The sequence below is a fragment of the Engystomops pustulosus genome, chromosome 3, assembly GCF_040894005.1.
Source record: "Engystomops pustulosus chromosome 3, aEngPut4.maternal, whole genome shotgun sequence".
NCBI lineage: Eukaryota > Metazoa > Chordata > Amphibia > Anura > Leptodactylidae > Engystomops > Engystomops pustulosus.
In genome coordinates this window covers 51,829,459-51,844,658 of record NC_092413.1, presented here as the reverse complement: position 1 = coordinate 51,844,658, position 15,200 = coordinate 51,829,459, and the positions used below count along the sequence as shown (strand labels likewise).

Below are 15,200 nucleotides of genomic sequence, written 5' to 3'. Positions count from 1 at the left end.
GCATACTGTCAGACATAATAGGTAATGTTCAATATATTTGTGTTATGTGGAGGTTACTGGAATATATTTTAAAATTGAGCAAAGGATAGATTTTAGGAGTGTCCTACTAATCTGTGATTTTTGTGTGTATTTTTGGGGGAGAAAACTTCCTATACTGTACGCAGCTGACGGGTAAGGGACAGTATCTGTGATTTGTTCCCACTCTGAACAAACCGTCCTGAAGAGCAGCTGTCAATTCAAATCTAGGGACTGATGGGGCATTTCTATTATTACCCCTGTGGAGGCTTTAAGAGAGAGATAACAGAGCCGTATAACGGTGAAACTATTTTAGCAGTTAAGTAGCTACACACCCGGCAATTGCCAACAAGTGAGAGTCCTTTTTTCCCCATCACATCTCCCCATAGTGTACATATAACATTAACGTAGGTGACTAATAAAACCACAATGTAAATCACATGAAGATACAAAACATTTTAAATTACTATAATCGTGCTTATTTGAAAACTGATATTTTATTAACCATAAAATCTAGAGAAAAAGGCCATTAGCAAAACATGGTCTGGGAAGTCTTTTTACATTTAAAGAATACAGCTTCTGTAACTCCAAGGCTTACTGAATGAGACTCAATATGAGTCAGGGATGGAAAATCTAATTTGTCTGTCGCAGTCTGTCCTTTATTATTCAAGCTTTCACTATTGGAGAGAGACGAAGAATCTAATTTCGGAACTTGTAGTCTTTCGATTTCATCAGACTTGAAATGAAAGTTTGTTTTCAGGTGATGATGAAGCTTCTGACTGAGCAATAATACAAGAACACCTCCAATGCGCAGGACTCTGTAAATATGAGAGACAATAGAGACCAATGTTAACACTTCCTTATTAGCAAAAGCAGCATTATCTAATTTCATACATTTTCTAATATACTGTATAGTCTCAGGTATAAACTAAGTTTTTCAGCCACACTTGGCTTATACTTTCATGTACTTGACTTAAATATCAATTTAATACTTACCTCTGACACACCTCAAGCTCCTCTTCCTAATCGGCGTCCTGTGAACCAGTGTTGGTAGAGATGGGTCCATGTGCTCTGCCCGCACTCAAACTAAGATGTGGCTGTGTCTCTGCTTGATGACATCATAGTGTGTGTAGAATACATGGAGCTGAGTGCATGAACCAGAATGCATGCGGGCACACTGATACACAGGAACCTCATGCAGGGATCCTAAACGACAGTAAGTATGAATTTTTTTTTTTGTATACTGGGGGCAGTGTGCCGGACATACATACTTTACACACTGCTGGCAGTGTGCTGGACATACCCTATACACTGGGGGCAGTGTGCTGGGATACTGTATATACTGGTGGACAAAATTGTTGGTGAAAAAAATTATCTAATATATAAAGCACTTGTCTCGTTAACAAACACCTAATTTTGCACAGCCCCTCTTCGTGACTCAGGAAATGTCATAGAGTACAGTTCTAGCCAAAATTTTAACACCACACTTTTACAAATACAGCACCATACAGAAGCCATGGTCTGCTACTGCTGCTGTGGCAATTAGAAGCTGCGCCGTGATTGGTTGCTATTTTGCCACAGGTCATTAATATGTGCTCTGAGCTTTGATTGGTTACTGTAGGCAAAGAGTATAAGGTAATATGGAATGTGGTTAGAGGTAAAACTGTTCCAAATGCCAATGGAAACCAATCAGAGATCAGCTGTATTTTTATAAACAGCTGTGGGAAAATGAAACTTGAGCTCTGAGACTGCCAAAATATTGTGTTTTTTGGGCGATTTTCACATTTTTATGTTGTATTTTATTTTTATACGAGATGGGACTTCAGGGGACTTTTTAATCTTTTAATAATTTTTTTTGCACTTTTTTTTTAAACTTTTTTTTCAGTTTTTTTTTTTGTCCCAGGGTGGGACATGAACATGTGATCATTTGATCACTTTTTCATTGTAATATATTGCAATACTAATGTATTGCAGCACATTACCGGTACATAGTCAGCCTATGCATTTTGCATAGGCTGACATCATCACTGTTAGGATCGTGCAGAAGGCCTCCTGCCCCCCAGCATATAACCAGCTCCTTGCATTCAATATATATCCAGCCTCCTGCCCTCAGTATATAGCCAGCCTCCAATATATAGCCTACCTCTAGTCCCCAGTATATAGCCAGCCCCCTGCCCCCGGTGTGTAGCCAGCCCCCTGCCCCCGGTGTGTAGCCAGCCCCCTGCCCCCGGTGTGTAGCCAGCCCCCTGCCCCCGGTGTGTAGCCAGCCCCCTGCCCCCGGTGTGTAGCCAGCCTCCTGCCCCCGGTGTGTAGCCAGCCTCCTTCTTTCGCTAGTATAGGCAGTCCCCGGGTTACATGCAAGATAGGGTCTGTAGGTTTGTTCTTAAGTTGAATTTGTATGTAAGTCGGAACTGTATATTTTATCATTGTAGTCCCAGTCCAAACTTTTTTGGTCTCTGTGACAATTGGATTTTAAAATTGTTGGGTTGTCATAAGAATGAATATTAACACTAAAGCTTCATTACAGACACATTTGATAACTGTTACAGCTGATCATTGTAGCCTAGGACTATACAATAAATTACCAATATCCAGAGGTCCGTTTGTAACTAGGGGTTGTATGTAAGTCGAGTGTTCTTAAGTAGGGGACTGCCTGTATATAGCCAGCCTCCTTCTTTCCATATTATATAGCCAGCCTCCTTCTTTCCCTAGTATATAGCCAGCCTCCTGCCTCCAATATTTAGCCTCTCTCCTGCCCCCAGTATAAAGCCTCACTCCTGCCCCCAGCCTATAAAAAAATAAAGTGGGGTGTATTCCCATTTTGGCAAATTAATGTTATTGTTGGTATAGCAAAAAGTTATACAATTTTCCAATAAACTTTTTTTTTATCAATTCTTCTTATTTAGATCTCTGCTTGCCATCATTCCACAGAAAACTTCTAGGTTTACTTCAAGTTGATAGAAATCTGTTTTTAGTTTTAAAGGGTGGTATCTTGACATAAAATTTAGTGCTGATGCTGTCTTGGTGTAAGTTTAAGGAGGAATGGGTGAGGGATCTAATAGGTTTCTTTTAAATTGAACTGCACCTTTCCATTTGGTGGATGATGTCAGGTAGAAGCTCTTTCATATCTCTGGAACATGTGAACTTTTTTCCAAATGGTATATCTGAAATGACAATGTCTATGCTTTCTGAGACCACTGGAAGATCTATGAGATGAACAAAAGAAATAAACATTAGATGCAGTTTTGTGTCACATTGATACATTTCCAAAAACTAGAAAAATATTATAAAAAGGGTTGTTTCATGTTCCTATGTTTTAGCATTTTGATTTTAAATAGTTTGTGACGTCAAAGAACTTTGAAAAACCTTAGGAGACTGCAGGGAGAATAAATTATCCATACTTACCCTGCTTTGGCTCCCATGTACTTCTGGTGCTTCTGCACCAATCTAGAAGTTCTGGAAGGTGCAGGGATATGTTTCACCCACTGAGTGGCCTCCTTGGATCAGGGGATTGCAAAGGAGGTGAAGTCAACTGGAAAATGGAAGTCATCTCCTGTGGTCTGAAGAGGCCACCCTTTGGAGAAAGCTGGTTCCTTGAAACCCTGGAACTTCTGGACAGACCAGACAGGTGCAGGCCAGAAAGCCATAAGCACCACAGGGATGTGGGGATCAGGAGTACGCACATTGCCTTTATATTTAGGCTTTTAATTACAGCACAATATAAACTTATACCCTATATGCCTTCAGCCACTCTACATCTGAACAAAGAGAGGGATAGATCAGTTTTCTCTCAAACATTTATAGAAGAATGTTTGCTTCTTGACCTTGTAGAAAATGGGTCATCATTGTCAGTGATCTGTCTGAATACAGTGTTCAGACTTCTTTTTCTGCTAGAATTCTGAATCTTCCAGAATCTAAATGCACATCATTGTGATCCTGTCCCCTTCCAGAATAATAGGAAGAGGATTGTTTGTGGACCTAGTTGACAGGATCACAGAGATATCCTTCTAAACATCAGCTTCTTTGTTAAATCCACTAAGACCTGAAAATGACCAATATCCCCAAAATGTTTGAAGTTATATAAATGTAAACAAATCTTAAAGAAAAATCAATTCTTATTTACCATTGTGCAGTCACAGCATATTTCATTTATTCCTTACAGATGTCTTACCCAGTACAGATCCTTTCAGAAGTGCTACAGAGTGCATAACGCCTGCCTTCTTCACATTGTCTAGTGCAGATTTCAATTGTGATTCACTCTTGTCAATTCCCAGAAAAGTAGCATGCTGTGTAAACACAAAAAAAGTGCTCATATTCATATTAGTGTAATTTACTCTATTATATAAAAATGCATTAGCTATTTTTTTTACCACTTTAAATGGGGTTTCCACCATTTAAGATCTATTAAAAAAAAAAAAGAAAATGTACCGACTCCCAACTATGGAGTTGAAAGTTCCACAATTAAGGTTGATCAGGTAGATAGGGTTAAAAACGGTGCAGATCTACAGGAAAGCAAATAACAAAAAAATCATACTAGGCTGATGCCAATTAAGGAAAAATTCTTTCACAATCCCACTGTCATGGGTGCTTCCGTGACCCATATCGCAGGTCACAGGCTCACTCGTGCCCCGCTAGTGAAGCACCTGAACCAATCACCTGTCCCCGCTCCGCCTCCCGGGGCTGTGTGCGCGTTTTCCCGACTCCTAGGGCACGTGCCTGCTCGCAAAGATTTAAAGGGCCAGCGCACGGCTGATTGGTGCTGGCCATTACAGGAAATAGTTAAAAGCCGGCCTCTCCCAGCATTCCCTGCAAGATATTCGTGCCTAGTACTGTTAAAAAAGCTTGTTCCCTGATGCCCTGCTTTCTTTGTGTGATTTCCTGGTTCCGTGCGGGCTCTGCTGAAAATTGGGTACCACTTAGATTTTGGTCCAGTGGGTCCACTACTCTTGGAGCCTGACACCCATTAAGCCAATCAGAATAACTCTGGAGCAGAGGATGCCCTCTGGTCCTGGCCACCGGCCTAGGTATAAAAATATCATTAGATAAATTGCTGAACTGCCCCTTCAGATATTTGTAGATTGTAATGAGGTTATCCCTTTGCCATGTTTTTCTAAGGGTGCATTCACACACTATGTTTACATAGCATTAACACGGCATTTATGCTGTGTTAACAGGATAACATTGTGTTTATATAAACATAATGTTAACACAATGTAGACAATGTTTACACGGTATAAACACAATTGGATTGTGTTTTCAATGTTTTAACAACTTAATGATCTCAGCACTCAAGTTCAATGCAATGTGATTTTTATTTTTTTATTTGAGAATTGTGCAATCCACAATAAAATATCTGCTATTTCGGTCAGTGCAGTGACCTTCTTCAGACGCTATGGAACAAATGGAATATTACAAAAATTACAAATAAAGTATATGCAAACTATACACACAACATTGCAGTACAATATGTAGGGTTGTACATGTTCAATGTATACTCATTTCACGTATCAAGGTAATATTTTTAGTGATATCTTTATTTAAAGGAAACCTACCATGGGGAATCTACCTACAGAAATATATCTGATGGTAGATTTCTCCTGCCTGCCTCCGGCCTAATATGTATATTAATAATCATGGAATGTAACCTAACTGGTTAAAAACTCTATTTTAGTAATATGTAAATTAAAGGTAACCTGTCACCAGGGACCTCATTTTCACTAAAGACCGGGTGCAGAAGCCCATTACAGTTGCATTGCAAATATGCCCGTTTTCTCTAAGCATTTGTATGACAATATAATTGTGTGTTATAACTTACCCTGCACCCTGATAGAATCATCTGTGTAGTCCCAGGGATTGGGCTTTGGTTAGGATGCATTTAAAAAAATCAATATGTGTTGCAGACAGATCAGCTCTTGGCCCCCACTTTTGTCCTCCTGTACAGCTCCTCCCTCCTGCTCCTTCACAGAAGTCACAGCCTGGTGAGCTGACATCAGTGGGGGAGCTGTACAAGAGCACAAAGGTGGAGGCCAAGAGCTGAGCAGTCTGCAGCACAGACAAGTCACATGTTTTAAATGCATCCAAACCTAAGCCCAATCCCTAGGACTACACAGAGGATTCTATCAGGATGCAAGGTAAGTTAGAACACAATTATACTGTATTGTAAATGCTTAAAGAAAGCAGAAAGGCATATTTGCAATGCAGCTCTAATGGGCAGGTCTACTTCTGCTCTAATGGGCAGAGGCAGGCAGATCTACTTCTAATGGTAGATTCCTCATACTAGGTTTGCTATAATTGTAGACACACCTCATGTTATACTGTATTCATTCATGTTACTGTACTTATGCATTATCCATACATGTACAATCCTGACACATATTGCACTACAATGTTGTGTGCATATTATGTAAATACTTTGTCATTTTTGTTTTATCCTATTTGCTGTTCCATGGGGTCTAAAAAAAATTCACTGCATTGACTGATAAGAATAATCATCACATTGCATTGAACCTAAATGCCAAGTTGCTCATGAAACTCATGAAATTATTTATCTGGAGTAGTATCCTACTCAGGCACCTCTTAACCACTAGGAGTGAAGTGTATTGTACATAAATACAATGTTATAACAAACACTGTGTGTGAACGCACCTCAAGCTGCATAGCCCAGTTAGGTGCAGGTGTTCAGTTGTCACAGTGACATCATTCATGAAAAACCCATGAATAACCAACCAATATTCATCCCGAAAGTGGCAATATTCATTAGACAATCCCAATTCCCTGCCACTTTACAATAGTAAAAATAAACAAACAAAAAACCACTCAAAAATAGTTATCAGATATTATCATGTTGAAAGGTAATAATGTTCAACGGGCAACACTTGCACCTTACATACATACCGGCCATTCCATGGCAGCCTCTACCAAAATTGTTCCGACACCGCACATTGGATCAAGGACATGTTTTGCAGTCTGCAAAAAAAAACACATAAAAACATTAACACTTAGAAGCAAAGGGAGGTACTCTTGATGTATCCGGTGGGGGCCGGAGCAGTGCTTATTTTTATGCCTGGCCCCACGTGGGTGTAAAAATAAAGGCAGCCAGAAGCTGCTACACCACTGGCATATCTTAGCGGCAACCCCAAAAATCCATGAGTTACATTAAATTTTGAAGGAAAAATAAATGCCCCAACTCGCTGCATGGGTTCTTACTTCACAGTTCTGAGTTTGTGAACCATATAAGAGGCTGATCTACTGGAACTATGATCGATAGTTCACCTTGCAGAGTTGACTCTCTTGGCTGAGCTGTGTGTGTGTTCTGTGGAAAGCTGGGTGGTGTCATCACTGAAGCTTCAGGTGAGAGTTGAATGATGGACCGAGCCTGTCAGTTGTTGAAGTAGCGATCCAGTGTTTGTTGACATACAGTAAAAAATATAGAACGCTCTACCTTGATCTAGATGTGCCAAGTGAAGTGTCACAGATACATTTAAACATTTGGTTGACCTAACTTTAATAACTTAAAGGACATCTACCACCAGGATGAATAATTGTGAACCAAGCACACTGACATACCGGTGTGTGCATCTCTGGCAGGATTTGCTCTTCTTTTAGCTTCTTATGACATGTTTTTTTGTTTTTTTTTACAAAAAAGGCTTTTCAAAATTATGCAAATGGATTTATGGAGCCTGGAGTCCCTCAAGCTCATTTGTATAATTTTTAAAGCCTGTTTATTTTAATAAAAAGGGAATAAGAAGCTTAAAGAAGAGCAGATGCTGCCAGAGGGGGCACACAGCAGTATTTTGGTTAATTCATAATCCTGTTGGTAGATGCCTTTTTAAATATAATATTTTACTTACACTGATTTCAGCAAGTGAGGCCATTGCCCATGCTGTTGTAGCTCGTAATCCAGTACTTTGAATATACCCCCTATTTGCCAAAGGTTGCCTGAATAGTAGAGAATGTAAAATACATACAAAATATTAAACATCATTAAACATTGAACATCATTAAAATACAGACCTGATCCGAGAATAGCTGTCCATGTGCAGAAAATCCTCTGCTTAGCCTGGTCACGGGAATGGAGCCAGCGGACCCCTGTTCTCACCAGATAGGTGTTAAGGCCATAGCTTACAAATGTATATGTGCACCAGACCAACAATAAGCATATCTGGAGGAGCTTGGGGGCGGACTCATACACAAGAATACTTAGAAGGCATCTACCACCAATTGCCTAAATATAACCCAATTATTTTGCCATTTAATTTTGATATGAAAACTGTATTTATCAAAGTATCAATATAATAAATAACCTCAAGCTAATAAATACAAAAACATGCAATTTCAAGAGTAAAAAGTGTTCCAAGTGAAGTACAGGCGGTCTCCTACTTAAGGACACCCAACTTACAGACAACCACTGAAAATGCTCTGGCTCCATGTACCTGCAAGCTGCCATCACACACACCATGACGTCAGCCGCTTGCTGACATCATACATCATACGCTCGCTGCTCTGTGATGTGCACATTAGACGTCAGTGGGTCTGCTATCTAGCTGAAATTTGTATGGCTAGCTCACAGCTCTCAAATACGGTTGTGTCCATGAAACCTAGACATGAATAAACTTTATATAGATTATTAGTTATTATGATTGCCCTGCTGCTAATAGGTCTGAGAAGAAACTAAACTCCTTCTGGAGATTTTGACTTTGCAGGCCAGCTTTTCAAATGTACATGCATTCTCTGCTGTAGGATTCCGAGAAGAAATATGGAATTAAGTTTTACAGGGTGAGAAAAAGAAAACTTTGCCTCAGAAAGGCAAATTTTACATTGTACAATCTAGCATGCAGAAACATTTTTGATAAAGAATTGGGTAAGTGGGCAAAAGCTAACCCTCCACATTAACCTGTTGCTGCTCTGACATACTATTATGGCATGGAAGATCATCAAATAGCGCTCCATGATGTAATAGTATATCATGGGCACACTATTTACATCCGATATCACCTTGCCGACTGACATGGTGATATTGCGATGAAACTTGGCTGAAATAAGCAGCCAACTCTGACTTACCAATCACAGCATATTTACAGTAAAAGGTTTATATTTCAGTGTATTCCCGCTCTACAGCGGCACCATTTCACCTTGGAGAGGGAGAGGAGTCGCTGCTACTACTATTCCCATAATCCTATCTGATCCCCTCCTGCATCTTTTTATCCTGTGCACCATCTATTAGGTGCCTGTACAATGTCCCAAAAAACCTATACTGTGCTGGAGGCGTATTACACGCTGACCTCTGATACTGAGTCAGCTAGCAGGGATGATGGCCATTTTTCATTCCATCGATCTAGAAGGGCCCTCGAGAAGGCGCTGTAGGGCTTCTGTAGAAGAAGTGCCTGGGAGTATTGACTCCAAATAATTAGGTCCCTCCGGTCCCATATGTTATGGGCCACCCTGGAATACAGTTTGACACAGCAGGCTTCGGAGCAGTGGACTTTTTTACACTGATATTCATATTGCCCAAAACACCACTACTTTTTATGCACAACCCCACAGGTGGACACCTGCCACTGCAGCAGGGAGAGAAATATTGGTCTATAATACTGTTTATGGGCCTAGTAAAGAAGCCAACAATCAGGGACTATTGGAGTGCAGAAATTTTGTAACCCACCCCAATGTTCCGCATGGCCATAAGTAGGATGCGCTTTGAAGCCATTCACAAATTTTTACATAATGGTGATAACACCCAGAGATGAAACCAGTTATGATTGGTTATTTAAGATAAGGCCCATCCTAGACCACTTTAGTGCAAAATTTGTGCAGGCATATACCTCCGCAAAACATGTCCATAAACATCCATGGTCCCTGGTACATTTTAACCCCTTAGCGCTCCGCGCCGTAGCTGTACTGCGCAGCTTCCCACTATTGGCGCTCAGCGCAGTACAGCTACTGCGCGAGCGCATACTATTTTAGAATTGTCACCACGTCGCGAGACGTGGTGACATCGGGCTGAAATTTGGGTGACAGAGGCAGGAGGAGTTCCTGTCTCCGTCACCCGACCAATCAAATTGGTCCCGCCCGCCGATCGCCGTGATTGGCCAGTCAAACCTGACTGGCCAATTACAGCGATTTTAGGCTAAAAAACGTGCTTTTAGCACTTTCCTCTTCCTCCAGCGGCACCATTTTGGTTTGGTATCGCTGGAGAGAGGAGAGAGCGTTACTGTGTGCACCAAAATACACTTTTACACTATAAATAGTGTTCTGATCCTTATCTGATCCCTATTGTTCCCTACAAATTCCCATCCTATCTGTTTTTTCCTGTGTCCTGTGTGTTCCCTGTGTGATCGCCTTGTGTGATCCCACGTGTCTTCCGTTTTTCCCTGTCTGTCCCTTCTGAACCCAAACGCACTTTTCAGTGCGCTGTGTTAGCGTTGTTCTGCACTGGACGCACTTTTCAGTGCGCCGTGTGAATAGCGCTGCACAGAATCTTTAGCAATCTTAGCGGTAGTTAGTTTGTCTTAGGGCAAGCTAGGTGCATTTGTAGCGCCTTTTTGCGCGGTGCACATAGGTTTTTTTTCGGTGCCTGGTAATATTTTTTTCCAGAACGCCGTAGGTGTACCCGTACATAGCTACTTTTTGTGTGTGCCATCTGTGCGGCTGGTCCGTGTGGCTTGGTGTGCATTATCTTTTTTTTTTTGTGTGCTATCTGTGCGGCTTGTCCGTGTAGTTTAGTGCGCATTATTTTTTTTGTGTGCTATCTGTGCGGCTTGTCCGTGTAGTTTAGTGCGCATTATTTTTTGTGTGTGCCATCTGTGCGGCTTGTCCGTGTAGTTTGGTGTGCATTACCTTTTTTTTTGTGTGCTATCTGTGCGGCTTGTCCGTGTAGTTTAGTGCACATTATTTTTTTTGTGTGCTATCTGTGCGGCTTGTCCGTGTAGTTTAGTGCGCATTATTTTTTGTGTGTGCCATCTGTGCGGCTTGTCCGTGTAGTTTGGTGTGCATTACCTTTTTTTTTGTGTGCTATCTGTGCGGCTTGTCCGTGTAGTTTAGTGCACATTATTTTTTTTGTGTGCTATCTGTGCGGCTTGTCCGTGTAGTTTAGTGCGCATTATTTTTTGTGTGTGCCATCTGTGCGGCTTGTCCGTGTAGTTTGGTGTGCATTACCTTTTTTTTTGTGTGCTATCTGTGCGGCTTGTCCGTGTAGTTTAGTGCGCATTATTTTTTTTGTGTGCTATCTGTGCGGCTTGTCCGTGTAGTTTAGTGCGCATTATTTTTTTTGTGTGCTATCTGTGCGGCTTGTCCGTGTAGTTTAGTGCGCATTATTTTTTGTGTGCCATCTGTGCGGCTGGTCCGTGTGGTTTGGTGTGCATTATCTTTTTTTTTTGTGTGCTATCTGTGCGGCTTGTCCGTGTAGTTTAGTGCACATTATTTTTTGTGTGTGCCATCTGTGCGGCTTGTCCGTGTAGTTTGGTGCGCATTATCTTTTTTTTTTTGTGTGCTATCTGTGCGGCTTGTCCGTGTAGTTTAGTGCACATTATTTTTTGTGTGTGCCATCTGTGCGGCTTGTCCGTGTAGTTTGGTGTGCATTATATTTTTTTTTTGTGTGCCTGCTAGACGGTTTATCCGTGTAGTTTGGTGCACATTATCTAATTTTTCTTGTTCTCTATTTTTTTTTGTGTGCAATGTCTCAGAAGACGTACACCGTGTTGGAGGCATATAACATGCTTGCCTCTGACACCGAGTCAGCTAGTGGGGATGATGGTCCCTTTTACCTATCATCATCCTCCTGCTCATCTTCCAGTGACCTGGAAGGACCCCCAAGAAGGCGCCGTAGGGTTCCAGGGACTTCTGCAATTGAAGTGCCTGGGACTTCTGCAGGAGAAGTGCCTGGGACTTCTGCAGGAGAAGTGCCTGGGACTTCTGCAGGAGAAGTGCCTGGGACTTCTGCAGGAGAAGTGCCTGGGACTTCTGCAGGAGAAGCGTCTGGGGCTTCCACTGACCCCACATGGGTAGCCCCAGATAATTATACCCCTCAGGTCCCTGACTTTTTGGGCCATCCTGGCATTAACTTTGACACGACAGGGCTCAGAGCTGTAGACTTTTTTAAGTTTTTTTTTGATGAGGAGCTGCTAAATATTATTATATTTCAGACAAATCTCTACGCTGCACAACATATTGCCCAAAACCCCACGTCCTTTTATGCACAACCCTACAGGTGGACCCCTGTCACTGCAGCAGAGATGTACAAGTATTGGGGCATAATACTCCTTATGGGGATAGTAAAGAAGCCTTCAATCAGGGACTACTGGAGCACAGATATACTGTACCACACCCCCATGTTCCGCATGGCAATGAGCAGGATGCGCTTTGAAGCCATCCATAAGTTTTTGCACTACACTGACAACACACAGTGCCCACCCAGAGGTGACCCCAGTTATGATCGGTTATTTAAGGTCAGGCCCATATTAGATCATTTTAGTGCCAAGTTTGCCCAGGCATATACTCCCGCCAAACATGTAAGCATAGACGAGTCCCTAGTACAATTCAAAGGGAGACTTCAATTCCGCCAGTACCTGCCCAATAAGAGGGCAAGATATGGTGTGAAAATGTATAAGCTGTGCGAAAGTTCATCAGGGTACACATACAAGTTCAGGGTATATGAAGGGAAGGACTCCTCTATAGTGCCCCCAGAATGCCCCCCCTTCCTGGGTGTTACAGGGAAGATAGTGTGGGATTTAGTGCACCCACTGCTGGACCAGGGCTACCACCTCTACCTGGACAATTTCTACACCAGCACCACCCTGTTCAAGTGCCTCACTTCCAGAAATACTGCGGCATGCGGCACTGTACGCAGAAATCAGAGAGGTCTCCCTAAGTCGCTGCTTGGGCAAAAACTTAAAAGGCACGAAAGCAGGGCACTATGCAGCGACTCTGTATTGTGTGTTAAGTACAAGGACAAGAGAGAGGTCCTTGTATTAACCACAATACATGAGCACACCACCACCCCTGTCCCAGTACGAGGTGCCAGTGCAGAAGCCCCCAAGCCAGACTGTATTTTAGATTATAACAAATACATGGGAGGGGTGGACTTGTCTGACCAGGTGCTTCAGCCGTACAATGCCATGCGGAAGTCGAGGGTGTGGTACAAGAAGCTGGCCGTGCACATCATGCAGATGGCATTGTATAATGCTTATGTGCTGCATCGATATGCCGGCCAGAGGGGAACTTTCCTGGAATTTCAAGAGATGGTAATAAAGTACTTTCTTTTTGGAGACCAGGAAGGGGGGAGTGCTAGCACATCTGGAAGTGAGGCCACATCACGTATTGTACCAGGGCAGCACTTTCCAGGAGTAGTTCCCCAAACAGCCAGCAAGGGAAGGTCACAAAAGAGGTGCAGGGTGTGCTCCAAAAATGGCATTCGGAAGGACACCATTCATCACTGTGAGACATGCCCAGAAAAACCAGGGTTATGTATGAAAGATTGCTTCCGAATTTATCATACATCCCTGGATTTTTAGAGTACCCTGTTGTTACCCTGACGCACAGCTTATACATCATGCCGCACCTTCCCTTCTAAGCCCTGCCATGTGCCCAGCCTCTAGATTACTGTCCCGTATGCTTTACCCGGGAAAACATGCATCATGATTTTTAGGGTGTTTGTCTCCCATGGCAGCAGCTGGGCACAAAATGACATAATAGATATTTTTTACTATGCACTATCCATTTTGCACTTTTTCAGGGGTCCACCTGTGGGGTTAAAATGCTAACTATACCCCTAGATTAATTCATGGAGGGGTGTAGTTTCCAAAATAGGGTCAGTTCTTAGGGGTTTCTACTGTACTGGCCCCTATTGGCATCTACAAATCTTTCATGATGCCAAAAAGAAAAAAAAAAGTACAATGTCTGTGCTCCAACAAGTTATTCCCTTTTGAGCCCTGCCGTGTCACCATCCTACAGATTATTGCCTCCTATGGGGTATTGCCCTAACCGGGGTAACCCGCAGAATGATTTTTGATGTGTTTTTCCCCAGTGGCATGAGTTGGGCAAAATACTTTTGTCACTTCAATGGCATATTTGATAAATTGCAATACAACTGTTTCTCTGCACTACTCACTTTGTATTACATTTGAGCCAGCACCTTAGGGGTTAAAATACTCATACAAGCCTACATACATTCTTTGAGGGGTGCCCTTTCCAAAATGGGTTCACTACTTGGGCTTTCTATTGTACTGGTACCTCGGGGGTACCCCCCATTACCAATCTAGTGAAAACGAAGCTTGAAAACCTAAATTGTGCTTCTTTCTTCCTGACCCCTGCCGTGTGCCCAGCCTGTAAATTATTGGCACATGTGTGGTATTGCCGTACTCAGGACAACCCCCAGAATGATTTTTGGGGTGTTTGTCTAAAGTGGCATGGGTTGGGCACAGTATATGAGGCACAAAAATGACTTTTTTGAGATAAAAACACAATTTTTACTCTGCACCATTTACTTTGCATTCAATTTTGACCAGCGTGTTGGGGGTTAAAATGATCATACAAGCCTACATACATTCTTTGAGGGGTGCCCTTTCCAAAATGGGTTCACTACTTGGGAGTTTCTATTGTACTGGCACCTCGGGGGTACCCCCCATTACCAATCTAGTGAAAACGAAGCTTGAAAACCTAAATTGTGCTTCTTTCTTCCTGACCCCTGCCGTGTGCCCAGCCTGTAAATTATTGGCACATGTGTGGTATTGCCGTACTCAGGACAACCCCCAGAATGATTTTTGGGGTGTTTGTCTAAAGTGGCATGGGTTGGGCACAGTATATGAGGCACAAAAATGACTTTTTTGAGATAAAAACACAATTTTTACTCTGCACCATTTACTTTGCATTCAATTTTGACCAGCGTGTTGGGGGTTAAAATGATCATACAAGCCTACATACATTCTTTGAGGGGTGCCCTTTCCAAAATGGGTTCACTACTTGGGGGTTTCTATTGTACTGGTACCTCGGGGGTACCCCCCATTACCAATCTAGTGAAAACGAAGCTTGAAAACCTAAATTGTGCTTCTTTCTTCCTGACCCCTGCCGTGTGCCCAGCCTGTAAATTATTGGCACATGTGTGGTATTGCTGTACTCGGGACAACCTGCAGAATGATTTTTGGGGTGTTTGTCTAAAGTGGCACGGGTTGGGCACAGTATATGAGGCACAAAAA

The 15,200-nt window shown here is 42.3% G+C and overlaps 1 protein-coding gene across 1 annotated transcript in view; it reads right to left on the bottom strand.

Moving 5' to 3' along the window:
• Nucleotides 1–311: 311 nt before the first annotated feature.
• THUMPD2 (THUMP domain 2 tRNA and snRNA guanosine methyltransferase) overlaps nucleotides 312–15,200 on the bottom strand; it is a 46,392-nt gene continuing 31,503 nt past the window's right edge. The window contains exons 7-11 of the mRNA XM_072140745.1: nucleotides 7,866–7,953; nucleotides 6,910–6,981; nucleotides 4,187–4,301; nucleotides 3,101–3,221; nucleotides 312–833 (exon numbers count right to left, since the gene is read on the bottom strand). Of these exons, the coding sequence (XP_071996846.1) occupies nucleotides 545–833; nucleotides 3,101–3,221; nucleotides 4,187–4,301; nucleotides 6,910–6,981; nucleotides 7,866–7,953 (685 nt within the window). The 3' untranslated portion in view covers nucleotides 312–544. The remainder of the gene's footprint in view (nucleotides 834–3,100; nucleotides 3,222–4,186; nucleotides 4,302–6,909; nucleotides 6,982–7,865; nucleotides 7,954–15,200) is intronic.